The sequence below is a fragment of the Coffea eugenioides genome, chromosome 2, assembly GCF_003713205.1.
Source record: "Coffea eugenioides isolate CCC68of chromosome 2, Ceug_1.0, whole genome shotgun sequence".
In the NCBI taxonomy this organism is placed as follows: domain Eukaryota; kingdom Viridiplantae; phylum Streptophyta; class Magnoliopsida; order Gentianales; family Rubiaceae; genus Coffea; species Coffea eugenioides.
The window spans coordinates 10231330-10254365 of NC_040036.1; the positions used below are offsets into that span (position 1 = coordinate 10231330).

At 36.5% G+C, this 23036-nt stretch overlaps 3 protein-coding genes and 1 non-coding gene across 6 annotated transcripts; 3 read left to right on the forward strand and 1 right to left on the reverse strand.

Moving 5' to 3' along the window:
* The first annotated feature begins 545 nt into the window (after positions 1-545).
* LOC113760626 (probable cysteine protease RD19D) lies at positions 546-6392 on the forward strand. The gene is made up of 4 exons (XM_027303283.1): positions 546-1171; positions 2221-2340; positions 2593-2836; positions 5841-6392. Exons 1-4 carry the CDS (start codon positions 593-595, stop codon positions 6110-6112), a joined length of 1215 nt encoding a protein of 404 aa, XP_027159084.1. The 5' UTR covers positions 546-592; the 3' UTR covers positions 6113-6392.
* Positions 6393-8530: 2138 nt separating this feature from the next.
* Positions 8531-8619, reverse strand: TRNAY-GUA. Its single transcript is given in 2 exon segments — positions 8531-8566; positions 8583-8619. It is a non-coding gene; the product is annotated as a tRNA-Tyr (tRNA).
* A 1351-nt stretch (positions 8620-9970) lies between these two features.
* LOC113763983 lies at positions 9971-14848 on the forward strand. Of its 3 annotated transcripts, none has more exons than XM_027307990.1 (5): positions 9971-10031; positions 11703-11963; positions 12841-12928; positions 14245-14311; positions 14450-14848. In XM_027307990.1, the coding sequence occupies exons 2-5, from the start codon at positions 11831-11833 to the stop codon at positions 14501-14503; spliced, it is 342 nt and encodes a 113-aa protein (XP_027163791.1). In that variant the 5' UTR covers positions 9971-10031; positions 11703-11830; the 3' UTR covers positions 14504-14848. The 3 variants fall into 3 exon arrangements, with proteins under 3 accessions (XP_027163791.1, XP_027163793.1, XP_027163792.1); XM_027307992.1 differs by having other exon boundaries at positions 11703-11854; XM_027307991.1 differs by lacking the exon at positions 9971-10031 and adding an exon at positions 10275-10295.
* A 2112-nt stretch (positions 14849-16960) lies between these two features.
* On the forward strand, positions 16961-22102 carry LOC113763982 (serine carboxypeptidase-like). The gene is made up of 9 exons (XM_027307989.1): positions 16961-17455; positions 18044-18212; positions 19177-19296; positions 19455-19598; positions 19669-19819; positions 19991-20079; positions 21096-21354; positions 21451-21584; positions 21742-22102. Exons 1-9 carry the CDS (start codon positions 17124-17126, stop codon positions 21868-21870), a joined length of 1527 nt encoding a protein of 508 aa, XP_027163790.1. The 5' UTR covers positions 16961-17123; the 3' UTR covers positions 21871-22102.
* Positions 22103-23036: the final 934 nt, after the last annotated feature.

Consider the following 23036-nt stretch of genomic DNA (forward strand, 5'->3'; position numbering starts at 1 on the left):
ACATCAAGGAAAGAGAGAGGCAATGATAATGATGAAGCATTCCACATTTAATTTAAAGACATATTGATATATTATTCCTGAAATAATTTGTTTTAAAAACTTAACGACACCTTAAAAATTTTAACATACATTTTTACACGTTATGTTTGATTATCATTTATTGAATTTTAACTATATTATAAATTTTTTTGCATGAGAAATGAGTTTTTTTTTTTAAAAAAAAAATCTATTCTAAACGACTTATGACAGTTACAAACTAAATTATGGTACATCTTTTGAATTTTAAAAATTTTCATATTATTATTCTTGACTTTAAGTGGCTTTTTGTGAATGAACTTTTTCTTTTCGTTTGTTAATTTGACTTATTGTGTTGCGACACATAAATTTTGTGATAAAATTTGTTAACTAATTTCATGGTACTTGCACAATTTAATTACTTTGTGCTCCGAGGAGGGGCAAAAGTGTCACTTCGGGCTCCAACAGTCCTATTTCCTTGCACCGTCTTCTTCTCCCCTTCTACGACACTCCTCCCCGTTCCATTCCAGACCAGGGTCCAAAACCACCGTCCAAGAGAGGAGCAGACTGCAGAGTGATGCATACAGCCACAAAGATGATGATGACAAGCGGAGGTCTGATGCTAACCTGCACTCTGGCTATTACCCTCTTATCCTGCGCACTCATCTCTTCAACCACTTTCCAACATGAAACTCAGTATCCAGTACAAGACCCGTTAATGATACGCCAAGTCACTGACAATCACCACCACCACCGCCACCACCCACGTAGGTCTTCTGCAAACCATCGTCTACTGGGCACCACCACAGAGCTTCACTTCAAGTCCTTCATGGAGGAGTACGAGAAAAGTTACTCTACGCACGAGGAGTACGTGCACCGCTTGGGGATTTTTGCCAAGAACCTCATCAAGGCCGCGGAGCACCAGGCCATGGACCCCTCCGCAATCCACGGCGTCACCCAGTTCTCTGATCTTACCGAGGAGGAGTTTGAGGCTACGTACATGGGCCTTAAAGGTGGCGCTGGAGTTGGTGGGACCACCCAGCTGGGGAAAGATGATGGGGATGAGAGTGCAGCAGAGGTGATGATGCATGTATCTGATTTGCCGGAGAGTTTTGATTGGAGAGAAAAAGGTGCTGTGACCGAAGTCAAGACGCAGGTAATTCTCGACTCATATTATTCTAGAGTTGGCCAATCCAATTTTTGAGTTTGCTACTACATTTGTTTTATTACCATTTAATGTGTATCAATCGTGACCATTTGCGGGGGAGGTGGAAATAGTGTTAAAGCACGGAAGCTAGCTGAATGAATTCCCCATTGACTTTGATGAGAAGGTTAAAGAAATATTGGTAGTCTTGCAGACTGAGTTTGGCTGAACATTTTAGACTGAAATTAGACTGGGTAACTGAGTTCCTTCACTTAATTTAATTGTTGGTGAAGTAGAGACTCATAATTTTGGTAGTAACTGAGAATAAATGTGTTGGATATAATTAAATTTCTTGAGTACCTTGCTGTTTATGGTATTGCTGTTTGATGTTTCATCCACATTTACGATTAGTGCATACATGAATCACCACCAGTTTTATCTACCCAAAAAAAAAAAGAAGAGAGAGAGCGAAAAAAGGGAATCACTACCAGTTTTAGCTAGGCTGTGTAGATATGATATAGGAATAAAAAAAAAATGTTCCAAAGAAATTGATGGCTCCAATTAAGAAACTCTGCTCTCATTTTTATTTATGGTTACATATATTCCAAATATCTTATGGCAAAGTCTGTAAAGTGCTTATAACACCATATTCTAATGGTGTTGGAAATATATAGGGGTTAATATATCAGAACTCAAGATATTTTTCCTACTTTAGGCATTATATTTGGCTAACTCGTGTCCAAATTCGAATTCAAAATTGACCATTGTTTTTCTGTTAGAAATCAACATGCCTGTTGGATGTCATGCATGGACAAATTGCTGTACGTATTTTGTAATAATGGTGCAGGCCAGTAAATATGTGACTTATGTTCCTAGTTCATAGCAGTAGCAACGCTAGCTGAAGCTGTAATTGGAATTTTGCAACAGCATTTATCTATGACAATTGCCAATTAGATATGCTCCATCAAGGCTGTAATTTTGTGCCAAAATTTTTTCCCATGGAAAGAAGAACAGCTTCATTAATTCCATCTTATCTATAAGTTGAAAGTTATACATTGCAGGGAAGATGTGGATCGTGTTGGGCTTTTAGTACAACTGGAGCTATTGAAGGAGCTAATTTCATTGCAACTGGCAAGCTTCTCAGCCTAAGTGAACAGCAGCTTGTGGATTGTGATCATATGGTTGGTTAAGTTTCTTTGAAACTCCTTGATCAGTTGGCTTTTCGCAAGATTTAATGCCATTTCTGGGTGGCAAATGAGTTCTTCTAGCTTAACATGTTTGCAATAACTAGTCCAAAGGGCTAATCTTTTGGATCATGTGGATGTAGGATAGGACTAAACGAACACTTTAATTGTAGTTGAGGCTGATCCTTCGTATTTTGGTTGACAATGTCTATGAGACATGAATTTGTTTCTTTGTGGTTTTCTCTGTAGTGTGATTTAAAAGAAAAAGATGACTGTGATGATGGATGCTCTGGAGGGCTAATGACAACTGCTTTCAACTACTTGATAGAGGCAGGAGGTATAGAGGAGGAGGTAACCTATCCCTATACTGGGAAACGCGGAGAATGCAAATTCAATCCTGAGAAAGTTGCGGTGAAAGTGCGGAATTTCACAAAAATCCCTGTGGATGAGAGTCAAATTGCTGCCAATGTAGTGCATAATGGCCCGCTTGCAAGTAAGAATTGTAAACTAAGAAAAATGGAGAGAAAAAATACTTTTCTTCTATTTCACTTTGGACTACACAATATACAAATATATATATACACAAGTGGATACTATAATCATATGATACTATAATCATACTATTACCTAATTAATATATGATACTATAATCATATGATACCTAATTAATATATGATACTATAATCAAATATTTCCTAATATTTATATTATCAAATCTTTCCATAATATCATATCACATATCTTCAACACTCCCCCTCAAGCTGGTGATTATAAATCTTCCATTCCCAGCTTGACAACACTTTCATGAAACATGTTGCTACACAGTCCCTTTGTCATCACATCTGCAAGTTGAAGTCCTGTCGGAACATATGGAGTACAAATCAGTCCACTTTCTAGTTTCTCTTTAATAAAGTGCATGTCTATCTCTATGTTCTTCGTCCGATCATGTTGCACTGGGTTGTGAGCTATACTTATAGCAGATTTGTTATCACAATATAGCTTCATCGGTTTGCTCCATTGAATCCTCAAGTCTTCTAGGATAATTTTAACCCACAATAATTCACATACCCCTGCTGCCATAGCCCTGAACTCTGCTTCAGCACTTGACCTTGCTACCACACTTTGTTTCTTGCTTCTCCAGGATATTAAGTTTCCTCCAAGAAATGTACAATATCCTGAAGTTGATCGCATGTCAACTGGAGACCCTGTAAAGTCTGCATCTGTGTAAACTGCCAGATCAATTTCAGGACCCTTTTTGAATAAAATTCCCTTCCCTGGATGTGCCTTTAAGTAATGAAGCACTCGATAAACTGCTTGTAGATGAACTGCTCTAGGATCATGCATAAACTGACTAATAACACTGAGTGAGTAAGCTATATCTGGCCTAGTATGTGCGAGATAAATGAGTTTCCCAACAAGCCTTTGGTACATCTCTCTGTCCACTGCTGTATCTCCATGAGCCTCAATTTGTGATTCTGCTCAATGGGAGTTCCAACTGGGTTGCTCGCTGTCATGCCTGTTTCCTTGAGCAGGTCCATAACATACTTCTGTTGAGAAATAAAAATTCCCTGCCTTGATCGAGCCACTTCAATTCCCAGAAAATACTTCAATTTTCCTAAATCCTTTATTTCAAATTCCTTGGCTAGGCACCACTTCAAAGTTTTCTTCTCTACTTCATCGTTTCCTGTCACTATGATGTCATATGGTCCGTAGCACCAGAGTCAAGAATCCAGACATTCCTAAGCTCATTGCCTAAAACACTAAATGCAAAAGAGACTAGAGCCTTACCTGAAAGTGTCAATGAACACATACCCGGATTCCTTGATTGAGAATTGTTAGTTGCTGGTTTGTCAACTGTCTCTAACATACTTTTAAGCTTCTCAATTTCCTCCATACTAAACCCTCCAATCACTTGAGTTGGATCTTGAACCGACATATGAGCCTGTCTTTGCTGGCCACCTTTTTGTCCCCATTCACGAGTGGGTGGTTTCCCATGTAGTTTCCAGCATTGATCTATGGTGTGTCGTGGTTTCTTGCAGTATGTGCACCACAACTCCTCGCGATTCTTTTGCCCACTTGTTTGATTGGTCTTGTCCGCAGCAACCTTTTTCAGTACCAACCGCTGAGATTTGGAACTTAAAAGGGCTGAATTTTCTATTGAAGGTAGCTCTAACATAATACCCCTGCGACTTTCTTCTCCACGTACTTGGGATATTGCTTCTGTTAAAGAAGGAAACTCTGGCCTGCCCAGAATTTGAATTCGTACAAGATCGAATTCAGAGTTTAGGCCAGCCAAAAAATCATAAACTCGATCCCTTTCTATGAACTTCTTGATAAACACTGCACATTTGCTACAGTTCAAATCAAGTGCCCTGTAATAATCCAGTTCCTGCCACTGGTTTTGCAGAAAATTGGCATACTCCGTCACTGTTTTTGTCCCTTGTTTTGCTCCAGTTGTCTTTGTCTTGATGTCATAGATAAGAGCTGCATCATTAACCTTGGAATATGTCTGATGAAGGGCATCCCAAATTGCCTTTGCTGTAGGAAGAAACATACATGTATCGCTGATTTCAGGAATCATGGAATTCCATAACCAAGACATGATCATTGAATCCTCTTGTTCCCATGCTTCAAACCCCGCCGTTTCACTATCCGGTGCTATTTCCAATAGATGACTCAACTTTCCTTTTCCTTTCAGGAATGTTCGAACCAATTGAGACCACTTCAAATAATTTTTTCCATTTAGTCTATATGCTGCCTGGATGTTTTGAAGCTCTGTTGTGTTCCGTGTACTTTGTTCTTCTTCCATAGTTGAAGACAATTGCCGCGTTGAGGATGTAGCATCCGCCATGATTGAATAGGAGGGGGGAAAAAAATGTATAGTAACAGGAACAGCAATGAAGGCTGGAGAGAATAAGAAAGGAACCAGCAATTAAGGCTGGAATTGACAAGAAGCAAAGGTGGTATTTTTCCCAGAACCCTAGACGGGCTCTGATACCATGTAAACTAAGAAAAATGGAGAGAAAAAATACTTTTCTTCTATTTCACTTTGGACTACACAATATACAAATATATATATACACAAGTGGATACTATAATCATATGATACTATAATCATACTATTACCTAATTAATATATGATACTATAATCATATGATACCTAATTAATATATGATACTATAATCAAATCTTTCCTAATATTTATATTATCAAATCTTTCCATAATATCAGATCACATATCTTCAACAAGAATATTATCAATAAGAGATGCATTTATTTTTCTCACAAAATTCTGTTTCTCCTGATCAGTTGGAGCATGAATTTTGAGCATACGCACTTGAGCATATTTGCTGCTAAATGTTTTCTGGGTAGAAATTTTATTGGAAAAAAAAGACATTCTACTTCATGTAAAGGAGTGGCCATATTTGTGAATATTCCATACATTGGAATCCACTTATTATTGTAGCAACCACTAAAGGAGATATTCTACCATGCAGTTGGATTGAATGCGGTATTCATGCAAACTTACATCGGGGGTGTGTCATGTCCTCTTATTTGTGACAAAAAGAGGATCAACCATGGTGTTCTTCTTGTGGGCTATGGTTCTAGAGGCTTCTCAATCCTTAGGCTTGGCTACAAGCCATACTGGATTATCAAGAACTCAAGGGGGAAGCGTTGGGGCGAACATGGTTACTACCGGCTTTGTCGAGGGCACAACATGTGTGGAATGAGCACAATGGTTTCAGCTGTGGTGACACAGACCTCTTGATACCAAAACATCTCTGCTCTTCAAAGGTTGTGTACAAGGTGGTTTGCTCTCGGAAGATCTTATCATGTTTTCGAAATATTTAGGTTTGCATAATATGAAGGGTAGAGAGTAATAAGAAACAAACAAAAGTTCAGGTCTGTTTCTGATAGGAATGGAATATGATCGGAGTCATTTGTTACTGGATCTTTCAGGATTTCTCCTCTGTTTTTCGTTTCCAGTGATTTGCTGTTCTTTGTATAAATGTGCTACCTTTGTACTTCGATGTCGATGACTTTTTTAATCTCTGGATTAGTCTCGAGCAACCATTCATTGTCTATGCGGTCATTTGTCAGAACCAAGCGTAATTCAGGTAATAGAAAAATGTAGGGATAATTTCAGAAACCTGACATTTACACTCACCTCCCCTGTGGTTTGAACAATTACACTAACCTCCCCTGAGGTTACTAATCCTTTACAAATTCAGTCCAAATGATTAAAATATTGTTTTAGAGAGTGAAATTAGAATTTTGTACCTGATTTGCCCTTTGTGCTACATATCCAATGAATGACAAAGTATTACAAATTAATTAATAATTAATAAACTTTAAGGAGTGTAGTTTATAGGCAAAAACGTATTACTTATTTAAAGTACCATCTCTTTACGAGTATTTTACTTTCAAGCATTTACTTTATTACAAATATTTATTCTTAAATACAGATTTGTATTACTCTCAAATATTTAATTTTTGTTAAATAAAAAACCTACCAGTTATTCTTCCGTAGAAATATTAATATAACACTTTTTCAATTTTAGTTATAAATATTTATGTATTTAGCATAAATTAAATGATTCAGGATTAAATACTCATAAAGAGCTAATACTTGACTCATGTAATGGATGAAAACCATAAAAAATTAATACTTTATGGGGGCATTTCTTTTTTAAAAAAATATTTAATTTATATTAAATAGATAACCTACTGATTTTCTTTTTGCGAGAATATTACTGTAACACTTTTTAATTTTTAATTACAAACGTTAATATATTTATCATAAATTAAATATTTGAAAATAAAATATCTGTAAAGAGCGGGTACTTTAAATAAGTTATGTGTATTTGCCTATAAACTATACTCTTTAAAGTAAAGAGTATAGTTTATTGATTTAAGTTAAGGAGTGTAGTTTATTAATTTAAGTAAGGAGTGTAGTTGATAAAATAAATGGTCTCGGAATTAAAGTTTTCTTTCATTTTCACCCATCTTTTTTGAAAATGTTTCAAAGAACAATAATATTATATGTTTCTTTTCCTTTTGCCTGGCTTCTTTAGAAGGTGCGAGATTCAAGCACAAATATTTCATTTAGACACAAGTACCATAACAGCTACTATACCAATAGTTTACATAATACTACGTTGATCCAGTGCGGTCCCCCCCTCTCTCTCTCTCTTTGAAGTTTCGTCGAAGGCTTACCAAAGATTATTGATTGTGCGGACAGTTAAATAGACCCAACCACTTTTGTGTGCACGCTCGTACTTACACGTATAAACTAATCGTTTTACCAAAAGCATACCCATTTTTGTCTCTTAAGAGGACTAACCCCGCCACCTACAAAAGATTCTCTACTAGCTAAATCAATAAACTATACTCCTTACTTTAAAGAGTATAGTTTATAGGCAAATACACATAACCTATTTAAAGTAACGACTCTTTACAGATATTTTATTTTTGAATATTTAATTTATGATAAATATATTAACGTTTGTAATTAAAAATTAAAAAGTGTTACAGTAATATTCTGAAAAAAAGAAAATCAGTAGGTTATCTATTTAACATAAATTAAATATTTTTTTAAAAAAGAAATGACCCATAAAGTATTAATTTTTTATGGTTTTCATCCATTACATGAGTAAAGTATTAGCTCTTTATGAGTATTTAATCCTGAATCATTTAATTTATGCTAAATACATAAATATTTATAACTAAAATTGAAAAAGTGTTATATTAATATTTCTACGGAAGAAAAACTGGTAGGTTTTTTATTTAACAAAAATTAAATATTTGAGAGTAATACAAATCTGTATTTGAGAATAAATATTTGTAATAAAGTAAATGTTTGAAAGTAAAATACTCGTAAAGAGTTGGTACTTTAAATAAGTAATACGTTTTTTCCTATAAACTACGCTCCTTAAAGTTTATTAATTATTAATTAATTTGTAATACTTTGTCATTCATTGGATATGTAGCACAAAGGGCAAATCAGGTACAAAATTCTAATTTCACTCTCTAAAACAATATTTTAATCATTTGGACTGAATTTGTAAAGGATTAGTAACCTCAGGGGAGGTTAGTGTAATTGTTCAAACCACAGGGGAGGTGAATGTAAATGTTAGAAACCTCCCCTGAGGTTTCTGAAATTATCCCAAAAATGTATTAAAAAGGTTCCGACCTGCCGGATTCGAACCAGCGACCTAAGGATATCCATGTTTATCACACTACAGTCCTCCGCTCTGCCAACTGAGCTAAGGTCGGCTTGTGCCTTCGGATCCCTTTATGTTAAATAATTTCTATATACCACTTGTTTCGCGGACCACGTCTTATTTGTAAGTTGATTCAACTGCTTTCAGCTGTACACTGATAATCAAAAGCCGAAAGTAATAATTGTCGATTTATTTTTTTGGGCAATCTCATCTTATCCCTTTAAAAAAAAAAAAAAAAAAATTCGCTAAGCTGTCTTTAAACTACCTTTTGTAGAGTCAAATACTAAGCAACGAAATGCTTTAGACTATGAATAACTTCTAAAGCCCACAGTAAGCAAAATTTTTGAGCACCGGGGGCATCTGGGCTATCCGTAGATCTAAACTGGCCCAAATTCACTAGGATACAATAATGTATTTACACTTACTTTATATTTGAGAAAAGGACCTGAAAATATTTAAAGAGAATTTAGACGGGACTAAATCACCACGGTTCAAACGAATACTTACACACCCATTGATGACATTTTCACGAATGTCTGAATTTTAGAATATAGACAAAGAAATTTGATTTCTGATGACATTTTTAAAAATATCTAAATTTTAGAAAACGAATACTTACACACCCATTGATGGCATTTTCATGAATGTTTGAATTTTAGAATATAGACAAAGAAATTTGATTTCTGATGACATTTTCAAATATATCTAAATTTTAGAATATGAACAAAGAAATTTAATTTCTTAACGTACACTCAAACTAAAACTTTTAAAATTCTACATTAGAAATAGTTGATTAGCCCAAATCCACTATAGTTACTGTAGGCCTACGCCCTGACAAATATATATATTTTTTAAATCCACTAAGATGGTGTGATTTGATTCTTTTGCCTTTATTTTCATATTGATTGATTCATTTCTATCCATCTCATCAAAAAGACAAGAAAACTTTTTAAACGAATCGGAAGAAAATGAGGTGGCAGCAGCTGGATTCTGTCTTGCTGCCAGCGCGTCCTGTGAAGCTCGTGCCGCACGAAAATGAAGAAAATCTCCGCACGGCTAATCATTGCACATTTTTCTCGAGCTGCAGCTATCTAATGACCAAAAAGGACCTCAGAAAGCGACGGAATTGACAAACCTTGAGAGGTTGGTGAAGGGTATTAGAGTCAAACAACTCAGCAGCGTGGCTTTTTCCAATCAAAAGCCCCCCGCCATGTCATCTCTGAAAGAAAATCCCGAAACGTAAAATGGACAGCATGCCGATTCTTCAAGAAAAGCTAATTAATAAATATTACAAAATCATAGGAACGGAAGAAAAATCAGAAAGTGACGACAGAAACCATAATCAATGCGCCACATGTGCTACGGCCTCCAGCCCTCTATAAATACCCCTTCGCCCGCTCCTGGGTTTTCTTTCGTCTCTCCTCTCTCTCGTTTTGGGCAGCTCTTCAAGACAGCCCGAATAAGGTACGACTTCTTATTCCTTCTTTCTTTATTAGTATAATTTTTAGTTTTAGTTTTGTGTTTTCTATTTGCATTATTTTTTTCTGTCTTTTGTTGTTTGTCTTGTTTATTTGTGTTTGGCATGCTGATGAAGTCAATGCATGGCTGATTCATGGAAAATAGTTTCAGGGGTTTCGTGGGGGTTTTCTATCTACTATTACAGTTTTATGAAGTTGGGCTGATTTTTCAGGCATGTTATTGCTAGATGCTCAAATTAATTTAGAAGAGGTAAGATGGTTAATGTACGCGGATAAGCTTTTGATTGCGTTTCAAGATTTTACATTTCACGATTTTATTGGTTTTAGGCAGGTAAAATTATTACTGTGACCATGAGAAAAGATACAAAGATTGGGTTTTTTTCTTTTTCCTACTGATAAGGAGCAAGACAAAGTCTTGAGACTATGCAGCCTGCAGCGTTTCTCTGAATAGATAGCTTAGCAATATCTTTGGTGTAGTCTTCCTGCAACCCTGTTCTTACATCTGTTTTACCGTGGATAGGTTTGGTTTTGTTTTCTGAGCGTAGAGACCAGGGGTAGAGGGTTGGCTTTGGTGCAAAGGAGATTAAAGGGTAGAACTTCATAAATCTGATCCTGAGCTGGATTTCTGAAGAATGGAATTGAAGATGAATATATTTAATTTTAAGATTTTCTACAGTTAAGACTAATAAAGGAATCTAGATGTTTATTGGTTGCATGGAGGAGATAAAATCAAGGGGATCATTATGGCATTGATGTTTTGTGGTTAATTTCTCTAACACTTTCTTTTGTTGCTAAATTAAAGATGCAAATACTATCAAGATTCAGTTTTTAATGATTGGCAAACATAGTGTTGACCATGTTTGTCTTTATTTGTCTCATCTATTCATTTACTCTAGTGTATTTGAAGGAAGAATCGCGTGTATTATACTTTTATCATCCTCCTCCTCCATTCCAGGTTGGATATGGTCAATCTTTTTCAGGAAGTTTAAGGAAGTCCTTAATATGAAAATTGCGAGATAAGAAAACTAACAGTGTTATAATAGTCACTTAATATGGCCTATACGTAGTCATATAGGAGGCAAGATATGGACAGTCTATGAAATGGAGTACTTGGGTGCTCCTTCAAAGAATGACATTGGGAGGAATGCTAAATAGTTAACTACTTTAGCATTTATGGGAGAGCATCCCTTGATACCCTTCTTTGAGGAAAAGAAGCATGGCTCTCCATCTGCCCGCTTTGAGGAAGAGAAGCAGATAGGATTGTCAACCATAAAAGAATCTATATGTCACGAACCAGGTTAAGGAATTAGAAGAAGATGTATGAGCTTTAGGCCTTTCCTTGCGAGAAATAAGTTGGAAATTGTTTGACTATGAGTGCAGAGACCATTACAATATTCCTTCTTGATTGTGAGAACATACTCCAGATTATGTACAGATCCCGTGTGGACCTTTTGTAATCAACTATGAAAATTGTGATATTTTCTTTACCTTGTATGAATATTGACTTAAATGTGCTTGATTTTAAGGTCCAGAACCGTTATGATAAAGTTGCTTTATCTCTTAAAGGAGCATGTCATTTATCACTGTTATTTTCTTTTTTTCAAGCCTTTAACTGTTCCCATGTACTGCATTTATTTATGTTCCATTTTCATTGCAGAGTGAGGACTACTTTCAGAAATAAACTACAATTCTGTTCTCCACACCTTTGACACAACTTTGAGAGAATATAGAAGGTAAAGTTTGCCATAACTATTCTTTTGTTGCAAAAGGGAATGGTTTCTCAGCATGCAGACGATGGACGTCACAGCTGTAAGTTGCCATTTCCATGAGAAGAAGCCTTTTGAAGGACTTACACCCACTAATGAAGCCAAAAAGCCTGTAGAGGATAATTCAAACAGCCCTGTATTTGTTAATCATGGCAAGTTTTTTAATTGTTGTTCTTCAGTTGATATTAAAGCAGGAAAATGGTGATTCATGAATTGTGTCTTACCTATTTGAGGCCCAAAATAGTATTTCCAAGCATGTCAGTATTGCATCTACATTGTTGTAAAATAGGGATTATTCAGAAAGCATAGGCTCTTTTATGCAGTTTCGGTTGTATGTTAGTGGATTAGGATGTATGAAATATCCTGAAGTTTCATTTTAGACAATCAGATGTACCAAGATTATGCCTGTATCTGCCTAGAATCCATTTTGCAATTAGGTCCTTGATTATGACTCTGCACTTGAATTAGTGATCCGCTAAGATATTTTTAAACTAGCCATGGGATGTGGAAATGCCAATTCCAGCCTGCTAAAATATGTTGATATGCGGACTCTGTTTCTATTTGAATTTTAATAGTTGGCTTTGAGATCTTCGTAGTTTGCCTTTTTCATGTCGAAATTGATGATGTTTCTGTGTTGTGACCTACTTAAGTGCTGTAAGGTCAGAATGACTTCTTTTGTTAGTATAGCTGAAATTAGCACCACCTTTTGCACTCTTGCAGATATCAGTCCTTGTTTCTGATATCTCCTCTAGCTTCCCTATGATTCTGAAGATATTGCATTATACTTCACTCTGATTTGATGATATTGCGTTATGCCCAGTCTGATTCTGGGGATATTGCACTCTATCTGCCTTAAGATGGTGCCATACTTAAGAAAAGTTTTGTCTCTATGTTCACGATCAGTGAGATCAACAGCGATGAGAACATCATATTTTTCAATTGTCAGTAAAAAGTATATGCTAAATGCAGTTTTGAGATCTTCACCGTTAATGAAAAGGTAAGGCTAATGTGGCTTAATATGTTATGTAGCTGCAAATGCATGGCACGAGAGCAGAAAAAGATGGACAGGAGATCTAAACCAGAGATCAATAAGGATAGAGAAAGACCCCATTATAAGGTACACTCCTCTCTTGAAACTTTCTCTTGGAACACTGAGAGAACTGTTGCATTTATGACTCTGAAGATACTATGTCCTTTGTGGATTAAGATCTGGCTACAGCAGTGCTGTAGAAGTTTGTTTTACTGTTTCAGATGCCATCAATAGAATCTGAGTCTTGATAACTATCCCTTTGAAGATATTGAGTATTGATAGTCTTGTTAGTGTACGTCTAGGCATAGAGTTCTTTATTGATTCCTAAAAGTTCCTAGTTTATGCAGAAAGCAAATACCTTTTGTACTTAAAAGAATGCCAATTAGCAGATCTAGGTTGGTAGGATAGGCTTATAAGGAAAGGAGTAACACTCAATAGGCCTAGTTAGTGCATGAATTCTACATGTCTTAGGTAACACAATCCTGAGTGGCTCCATCCAGTTTGGGTTGGCTAATTATCTTGACTATTATAACCACCAGCCTCTGGAAACTGTCTGGCACAAGCTACCAAGTTGCCTCCCAAAATTATTCCTTGGCTTTTCTAGTAAAAGGTTTTCATCCAGAATTTTATCTTAAAGAAAGCTTTGAAAACTACGGGAATATATGAAACTAGAAAATGGAAAACCACAATCTGTGTTATTTTTTAAGTTAGTGACCACTCCTGAATGGTCACCTATGATTATGACATTTAAGCAAGGCACTAGTTAGATAAAATAAAAGTTTTGGTCATATAGTTAGCACTACGGTGCATATTATACATGGTTTGGCTTTGATATTTAAAGGTAAGAGATGAGCAGCTATATTTTTTTTTTCCTTTAGATCTATTGCAATTCTTCAGCATTTCTTCCCTTGCCCCTTGAAGAACAATAAGAAGAAATGAAGAAGAACAAGCCAGCTATGTTCATTCCAAGCAAAATACAAAAATGGTTTTCTGGATGTAAGCACAGACATGTATATCATCATATATGCACTTCATGTCTCAATAATTACTATGCCAAAGACTTCATTGTTATTGTGTTAGCCTGAATCTGTCTATGCATAAAGGAATTGTAGGGGAGTTGCCTCCATAAAGCTTAAAGATTGACAATCACCTTGTTGCACAGAAGATTATTGTTACTGTTTCACCATTTTGGACTTTTTCTTTGTTTTATTACATGCATGTGGAAAGCTCAGTGCTCCCGTCTAATTTTAATTGCTAGACCCCCTCCCCCCCCCCCTTTTCCCCAAACCCTCCCAGTGACAAGAAAACAGAAAAGGAGAAGAAGAAAGAGTTGCTCTGTAAGTATGTCATTTTAAATGTGGTATTTTGCGGTAGAAATTTGATGTGTAATTTTTTTCTTGCAGCTGGTCAACGACTTATGAGGATTTGCTCTCAACTAATGAGCCCTTCCCTGAAAGAATTCCTTTAACGGTAAGGAATTAGCAGTTAAAATGTTTGCATGGATTCCAGCACTGGTCCCACATTTTATGCATAGGTTTGATCTTTTCATATTTTTCTTCTCTCTATGGTGTTTATGTGCTTGGTTTCTGGTGTTTTGAGTTTGTGCAGGAGATGGTGGACTTTTTAGTTGATATATGGCACGATGAGGGGCATTTTGACTAAAACAAAGTGCCCCCGTTTGTCTTCTGGGCAGTTGCTTCTTTGGATAGCACTGAGAGTGGAAATATATGTCACTTTTGACTTTGCCGAATACGATCAAGCATCCAAATAAATTAGAGATACCCTCTCATTTATTGTTTATTTGGAGGTTTAAAATCCTTAAGTTGGTTAGTGCAGGCATCTGCAAGATCTGTTGTAGTATTAGCTAAGAGAGATAAAAGTAGCTGACTTTATCAAGAAATAGAGGATGCTGTTGTAACCGATTACTGATATGCTATACTTATTTGCGTCATGCAAATATAAACAGTATCTAGTGTTCCAGATGCGCCAATCATGTTTTCAGTGATCTTTCTTGAAACTGGTTATTCATGTTTTTCTTCTGTTTATCAATGTGGATGATTTTTAAAGCCCTCAGCATCATTCTTTAGAAATTCTTGAAACAGGGGAAGAAGAAGGAAGAAGTTTGGAATGGTAAGCCACAGACGGTTTTGCTCAGTCTGTTACTTCACTCAAAAGTCTTCATACTCTACGGCTTTTCTACCCTTGTCGGGTCCAAACAAGGTCGGGAAAATGGCTTTCCGACGGCTTTCCTACCCTTGTCGGGTACTCTGTGATATAAGATAGACTAGCTTAAAGTCTTTGACAATGAACAGCCCTTCACCTACTTTGATGGCCACCATCTTCGACACCAGGTACCCTCAAGTTTATCCCAAGTACAATCTCGTTTAACCTCTAATTTCTGGTTAAGCGCATTTGTCTTTGCTCACAATGCCCAACTGCAATTGGTAGTGAAGCAAGTTATGAAGCAGTATGCAATTATTTACTACGGTATTAAGCAAGTTATGAAACAAAAGAGGCACAAGAAAAGCAAGAGAGATTGGACAACGGATCGACAATTTCCACGCATCATACACCATCACCACTGTAATTTTTTATTGCATTCTACAAAAATTAATTGTGTATACGTGTATATATGTATCTATCCCTACACTAATTGGTATGTTACAATGCATTCCACGCATTATATAATGCCACAGATAACAGCATCACATCACTGTCATAAATATATTTCTTGAATTACCTATTACTAATACTACTTTTTTTTTACTTCTTCTACAATTCACAACACTTACACCATCCTCTCACTTTAAAAGAAATGAGAAATATTATATACTTATGAATTTTCCAAGACACCTAAAGGCTCGGTTTGCATTCCTCATTTTTTGAATAACAAGTTTTTCATATATAATGATACAATAATATACAAATAAAAATAATTTTAAAAATACTGTATTCATATAATATATCAAAAACAACTCCAAATATATATAAAAAAATCTAATCATTTTCTTCTACCATTGATCACCACTACCCACCACTACCAGCCTTACCCAACGCCGCCATCATCCATTCCTTTCTCCTCTCCTCTCTTCTTTCTCTCCTCCTCCCTTCCCCTTTCCAGCCACACCCTACCCCTCCTCTTCCTCCCCTCCCCTCCCCCAAATTTGGTCTTAACTAGAGTTTATGATTTGGCAGCAATGTTGTGAACAGAGGCCTCGATTTGGCCTCGACTAGATATGGGGTGGGGGAAAGGGGAGGGGTGAGGCGTGGTGGGGAAAGGGGAAGAGAATGTGAAGGGAGAAGAGGAGGAAAGAAAGGGAGGAGGAAGATGTGAGGATGAAAGAGATAGAGGAGGAGAGGAGGAGGAAGAAGAACAAGGAGAAGGGAGGGGGGTGGTGGTGGTAATTTTTAAAAAATGCCACAAAAATTTTTAAATTTAAAAAAATACTCCAAATTATATCTTAAAAACACTTTCAAAAAATATCTACAGTAAAAAAATTTTCATACACACTGTTATAATAAAATATTTCAAAAATATCTCAAAAAATAACTAATCCAAATGATACTTAATTTATTATATGAATGCATATACTCATATTTATTATCCTTTATATTTAGATACTTTTTTAAAAAAAATAATTTCATTCTTGTCCAAAAATTTAATACTTAAAAGCTATCTTAATGAGTGGTTGACGCTTTTGAAATTTAACGGAGATGGAATAGGAACGATTGCATATAACACAGTCATGATTTAGCCAGAAAAAAAAAAAAGATTTAGATCTTAATATCACGTGTAGAGCTCATAAAATTTGATTCTATTTTTACAGTGTATTGAAAGTGAATTATATATGTGGAATTAAACAAAGACTGCCCAAATGATTTTTGACTATTTGGGCCCCTGGTCCAAATTGAACTCCACAGTGCAATGCCAGACACGGATTTTCCTTCCTATTAATACATAAATATCCATCCAGATTTGTTTTTCTTTTCCCTCCGCAGCACTCGCAAAATTCAGTGACCCCTATGCCTTCACGCTTAAGGCATTCGGTTGTAGTACTTCTTTTTGTCATGAACCCATCCCCTTCCCTCCACACTTTTCTGACCGTTAGTTCAGATTCTGTTGTTCCTCCCTTGACGCTATCGCGCACTACACCCACTACATACTCTTTTCTCTATATACAATCCCCATCTCATCTCCCCCTCTCCCCCAAAAAGCCGCCTCCCATTTCCATTTTCTATCCCAAAACCCTATCTCGTCGACTCCCTCCCTCTCCCCACAACTATGAAGCACTCGATTTTCGTATCTCCTATCCTTGTTCTTCTCTTCGTCCTACTTTCTCCTCTTTCTTCCCATGCTTTTCTCCGATTGCCTCCGAATGCGTACTTTCCGTCCGTGCACGCCGAGAAGTTGATCCGGCAGCTGAATTTGTTCCCCAAACAGCTCATCAACATCGCCGATCACGACCCTCTGTCTTCTTCCTCCTTTTCTGAAGCTGAGAAAATTGTTGAAAGGCCGTTGAAGTTATCCAACTTAGTCTCCGATCCTAGCGTCACCGTTCAAGACCTTGCTCATCATGCTGGTTATTTCAAAATTGAGCACTCCCATGCCGCCAGGTTAATTTCTTGAAGAGACATAGTTAGATCAACTTTTTCTCTTTGCATTTTTGTTAATTTTGCAATTTCTTTTACATTTTATTGAATTTTTTGGTGGATTTTTCAGTATCATTTCGAGGTCCTTTTTTTGGGAAAAGAATTGTTAATTGTTGATTGTTAGCTTATCATCCGTAGGTCGTGGTATATACATTATATATTTGGGACAATTTTAAGGAAATTTGTAGTTTTCAGTTTGAGTTTTTTTTTTTCTTTCAGTGGTAGTAAAACCCCTGTATTGAGTTTATCTTTGAGCGAATGTTCTTTTCTTATCGGTATGTAGTTAGACATTGCAAACCTCAAGAGTTTCAGCAGTATCTTTTGATTTGAGTTTCTTCTTTCTATTTGTATTTCAATCAATATTTACCTGCACTATGATTGCTACTGGACCTGCAGCAAAGCACTAAATTCTGGTGGTGTGGCTTTGTTGTGACTCTCTCAATTAATTGTACTTCCTATCTAGATTGGTTAATTTAATTGCTTTGTTTGGCTGCTTTACTTATGCTGATTGCGATCAGGACTTTGCTAATTTGTGCTGGTTGGGTTTTCTAGGATGTTTTACTTTTTCTTCCAATCACGCAACAGCAAGAAAGACCCAGTCGTTATCTGGTTGACTGGCGGACCTGGTTGCGGCAGTGAATTAGCACTCTTTTATGAAAATGGACCTTTCAGTATTGCTAAAAACTTGTCTCTTCTCTGGAATGACTATGGCTGGGACAAGGTATTTTCGCTCTTTTTGCAGTTCTCTCAGTTTTGTGATCTTTGTCGTGTCAAATTTCTTTAGAGGTAATGCTGTTAAAAGAGCAGGGGTAATTGCATCTTTTGTTGCTAGAGCCAAAGTCTGGTGGAAGAAATCAAAAGTACATCAATGTTGTGAATATACTGTTGGTTTCTTATTCAAATGCATCCATAGTGAGCAGAAGATGAGAAAGATGTTTCTTAGATTCTAGATTATGTGGCTTAGGTAAAGAGCTGAAGCACGGAGGAATATCCTGTCAGATAATTTCCATGGTGTATGCCTCATGTTGAGTCAATTTTCTAAATTGGAGTTAAACAAGAGATTGAAAAGGATGATCCACTCAATGGATGCTCCTTAGGTCTCCAAATATATTCAGTTGTCTTCCCCTATGCTATTATATTTACTCCTTTAAGTAGTTTTTTGTTTGAGCTGAAAAATAGAAGAGGCATGTTGCAACTGGAACTCAATCAGGAAATTATTTTAAGTCTCAATCTTTTTAGAAAATCAGTGCAAGGGTGAGGTAAAATTGAACATTCAGAGGGAGGGAGAGTATCAAAAGCATATTGCAGGGAAGGGAATTTGGGTGGATGTTGCTCTATCAATGGGGAAGGAGATGCTATTCTAACATGCAAGTTTGTTGCGTTGCTTCATATCTATGCTATGGCACAACTGGGAATTTGACATACATCTCAAAAGTTGTCTGCTGTACTGATTGTGCTTCGTTTGCTTAATATCATATTGGGTTACAGTTAGATGCTATTCTAACATTCAAGTTTGCTGCATTGCTTCATATCTAAGCTATAGCACGACTGGGAATTTGACATACATCTCAAAAGTTATCTGTTGTACTGATTGTGCTTCCTTTGCTTAATATCATATTGGGTTACAGTTTACTGATGAATGGAGGAGGGAGAAATGACAGCATTTGAAATGTTATTGTTTGCAGGTCTCGAATTTATTGTACGTGGACCAGCCCATTGGAACTGGCTTCAGCTACAGCACTGATAGGCGTGATATTCGTCATAACGAAGACGGAATTAGCAACGACTTATATGACTTTTTGCAGGTTGTCTTGTTTCATTCTTTGAATAAGTTTCCTGAAAAAGAGATTATTCTTGATACCCATTTTTGGCCATATTGATTGATAGGCAGCACATGATAATTAGTTATTGAAGGAGATGATTGATTAGCAATGCTAATATAGTATGTATCCATTCTATATAGGCTTTCTTTTCAAAGCATCGTGAGTTCGCAAAGAATGACTTCTACATAACAGGGGAATCATATGCTGGTCATTACATTCCAGCTTTTGCTGCTAGAGTGCACCGTGGAAACAAAGCTAAGGAAGGAATTCACATCAATCTGAAGGTATTCCTTATTTTGTTGACTCAAGTTATGTACTGATTGTGGTTTGACCTTACACTGAGTGGTGTAACAGGGATTTGCTATTGGTAATGGGCTGACTGAACCAGGAATCCAGTATGGAGCATACACTGATTATGCACTGGACATGGGGATTATTTCAGACTCTGATCATGACCGTATCAACAAGGTGCTTCCAGTGTGTGAGACAGCAATAAAGCTTTGTGGTAATGACACTTATGTATCTCATGTGTCCCCATACACAACCTAAACCCCTCGAAAAGAAACCAGAAACATCACTTATTCATTCTCCAAAAGAAACCAGCAACTTCCACTACTAGAAATGCTGCTTTTCCAGCTTTAAGGCATTTTCCCCCCCCCCCCCCCCCCTTTTTCAGGCACAGATGGGACAATCTCTTGCTTGGCTTCCTATTTGGTTTGTAACGCCATGTTCAGCTCCATCATGGCACATGCTGGTGATATAAATGTAAGGAAGTCATATGGCTTTCCTTATTTACTTTTTTTTGCACTTATTACTGCATCTCCCACTTATTCAAATATAGAAAACCATCAAATGGCAGCCAATTATCAAGCGTGTCTTTCATCTTACTGATAACCTAGTAGGGAGAGTAGTTAATGAAGTAATTAAAGTTTTTAACAAGTGTTTCAAAAGTAAAATAAAACTGTATATGAATTTGCATTAGGAATCACGTAACAACCTCATCTGGTTGTTAATATTTACTAGATACACCCTTTAAACTGATTCATACACAAAAATAATTCTCTTTATATATTTCTAAGGGAAAAATCAGGTAAAAAAGAAAAAATTGTCATTGACAACAGCTTGTTAATGCAAAATTCATCTCTAACATTGAGTATTTAACCTTAATTTGAAATTATGTGGGGAAGATTTTATACACACACACACACACATATTCATTTACAGAGTGCACAGTGGTGACAACTTATGAAATGAGGAATGTTGTGAGGTTCAGATTGGAGAAGCTTTGTGGCATTAATGAATGTTCATTTCTGTTCATCAGATTAGCCTTTTAGGGCATTTTCTGTCCTCTTTGACAGGAAGACTCAATAAGTAATGTGAATGATACTTTATAGGGCTGCTCGATATATTTATAACTGAATTTGCTTTGAGGGAACTTGTCACACAGATCCCCACTTTGCTTCCTTGCTGTTACACATACTATGGTTTCTTGTCATAATTATCTAACAGACCTCTCGGTGATACTTGACATTGTTCGAACCCAAGTCTTGAGCATTTTCTTTTAATTTATTTTTTATTAAGAGACAGAAAGATTCGTGTTGCTTACCTGCTGAAAATGTATGATATTATTCTTGTCTCTCCCTGATAGCATAGGAACATTTTAATTTTACCTTACAGGTGGTTTTATCTTCTAGTGTTAGAACTCCACTAGCACTGAATATGAAACGCCAATTCTTTTAAAATATTTCTGAGTAAGAAAGGATTGATGGTGAAATTTGCAGTACTATGACATCCGAAAGAAGTGCGAGGGCAGCCTGTGTTATGACTTCTCAAACTTGGATAATTTTCTGAATCAGAAGACTGTAAGAAATGCTCTGGGAGTGGGAGATCTAGATTTTGTCTCTTGTAGTCCAACTGTGTATCAGGCTATGCTTGTTGATTGGATGAGAAACCTTGAAGCTGGTATTCCTGCTCTTCTCGAGGATGGAATAAAATTACTTGTTTATGCTGGAGAATACGATCTTATATGCAACTGGCTTGGTGAGCTTTCTGTGCTTAAGAGTCACGAGTTATGTTTAATCTGAAAATCTTAAGAATTTGACTAATATGTGATGAACATGGTGTACTTTTCACTAGGCAATTCGAGATGGGTTCATGCCATGGAGTGGAGTGGTCAAAACGAGTTCAAATCATCTCCTGAAGTTCCCTTTGTGGTTGATAGTTCTGAGGCAGGGTTGCTGAAAAATCATGGACCACTTAGTTTCCTCAAGGTCTCCCTCTCTGTCTCTCTCACTCACACACACACACAAACACATTTATGTGTTCAGCTTTGCAAGTGGTTTCTGCTATACATTTCTCTGCCTTTTGGTCTTGAGAGTTTTAGTTTGTGGCAGATACTTATCAGCTGACTGATTTTATGGTAAGCAGGTGCACGATGCCGGACACATGGTTCCCATGGATCAACCGCAAGCAGCACTAGAGATGCTGAAGAGGTGGATGAAGGGCTCACTTACTGAAAGCTCTGCTGAGCCAGGAAAATTGGTTTCTTCAATGTGATTCGTGCTGTAGTTCCTTTTTTCAATGCGTTGTTTGTAAATATATGAAGTTATGAAACGCTTCTAGTTTCTTTTTTAGGGTACCACAAAAACACAAAAGGACAAGACTTTGTGGCTTCTTTACGGCCGTGGAAAGTTAATGCCTGGAATCTAGATGGCAACGCTATACATATTTGTGGAACCACTTCTTGGACATTTTCTGATCCCGCGCTACAGGTTGATGGCTTTTCATTAATGTATCCACTCTGGTAATTCAGATTGACAGTCACTTATGGTCTGCGCTACTAACACTAAAAGCAAAATATGTCAAAAAGCACGCATAATTTTACCAAAATGAAAGCATGCCTTAACACTAGGTTTAGTCCTGATACATTCGTAAGGCTCTGCCAAACTGGAAACAGGAATGAGTTTGAATCCCCTTTCCCAAATGTTACTCTTCCCTTTGATTTACCCCTTCCAATCCACAAGCAAATAAAGCACGTCCAGACCTTATGTTGGGAACTTAGCCCACATGATTCTGAACGGTGCAGATATTTCAGGCACAAGGAAAAAAAATTAGAAACTGAGGAAATTGCACAAGAGTTGCCATCCCACATCGGTTCCCGGGGGGGGTTGGGTTTGGGTTTATAAGTCCCTGGGAGGACTTCAAGAGTTGCCGACTTTTGAGGTTTCTTCTGGGATTTAGGTTTATAAAAACCGAATTTCTAACTTCCGTTAGAAAAGGTCAAGAGGAAATTGCACAAGAAATAAATGAAGATTTTTTTAAAGTAACAAAATCTCTCATTCTTCGGCAACGACTCACTAGACTCACTAGTAGTAATATACTATGAGTCTACACATATATAGAGTTTTTAAGTTGACTTAAGGAAGTGTAAACAAACTCGATCCAATTGATTAAAAAACTTTCTAGGATCAACTAAAAAAATTATAAACTAATCCATTCGATATAAAAAGTGATACGTTATCGTAAGCATAAATTCTAAAAAAAACATGCAAACAACTTAATTCAATCAATCAAATAAAATATATTAGCCATTAACTAAACTAGCTTGGTTTAATATTGCCAACACCAGGCTACAATTTATGACTATGACATCACAGCTCCTCTTCTAATTTTGTGGATATGTTGGAGGACCTAATTTCTATTGAAGTTATAACTTAAACGTT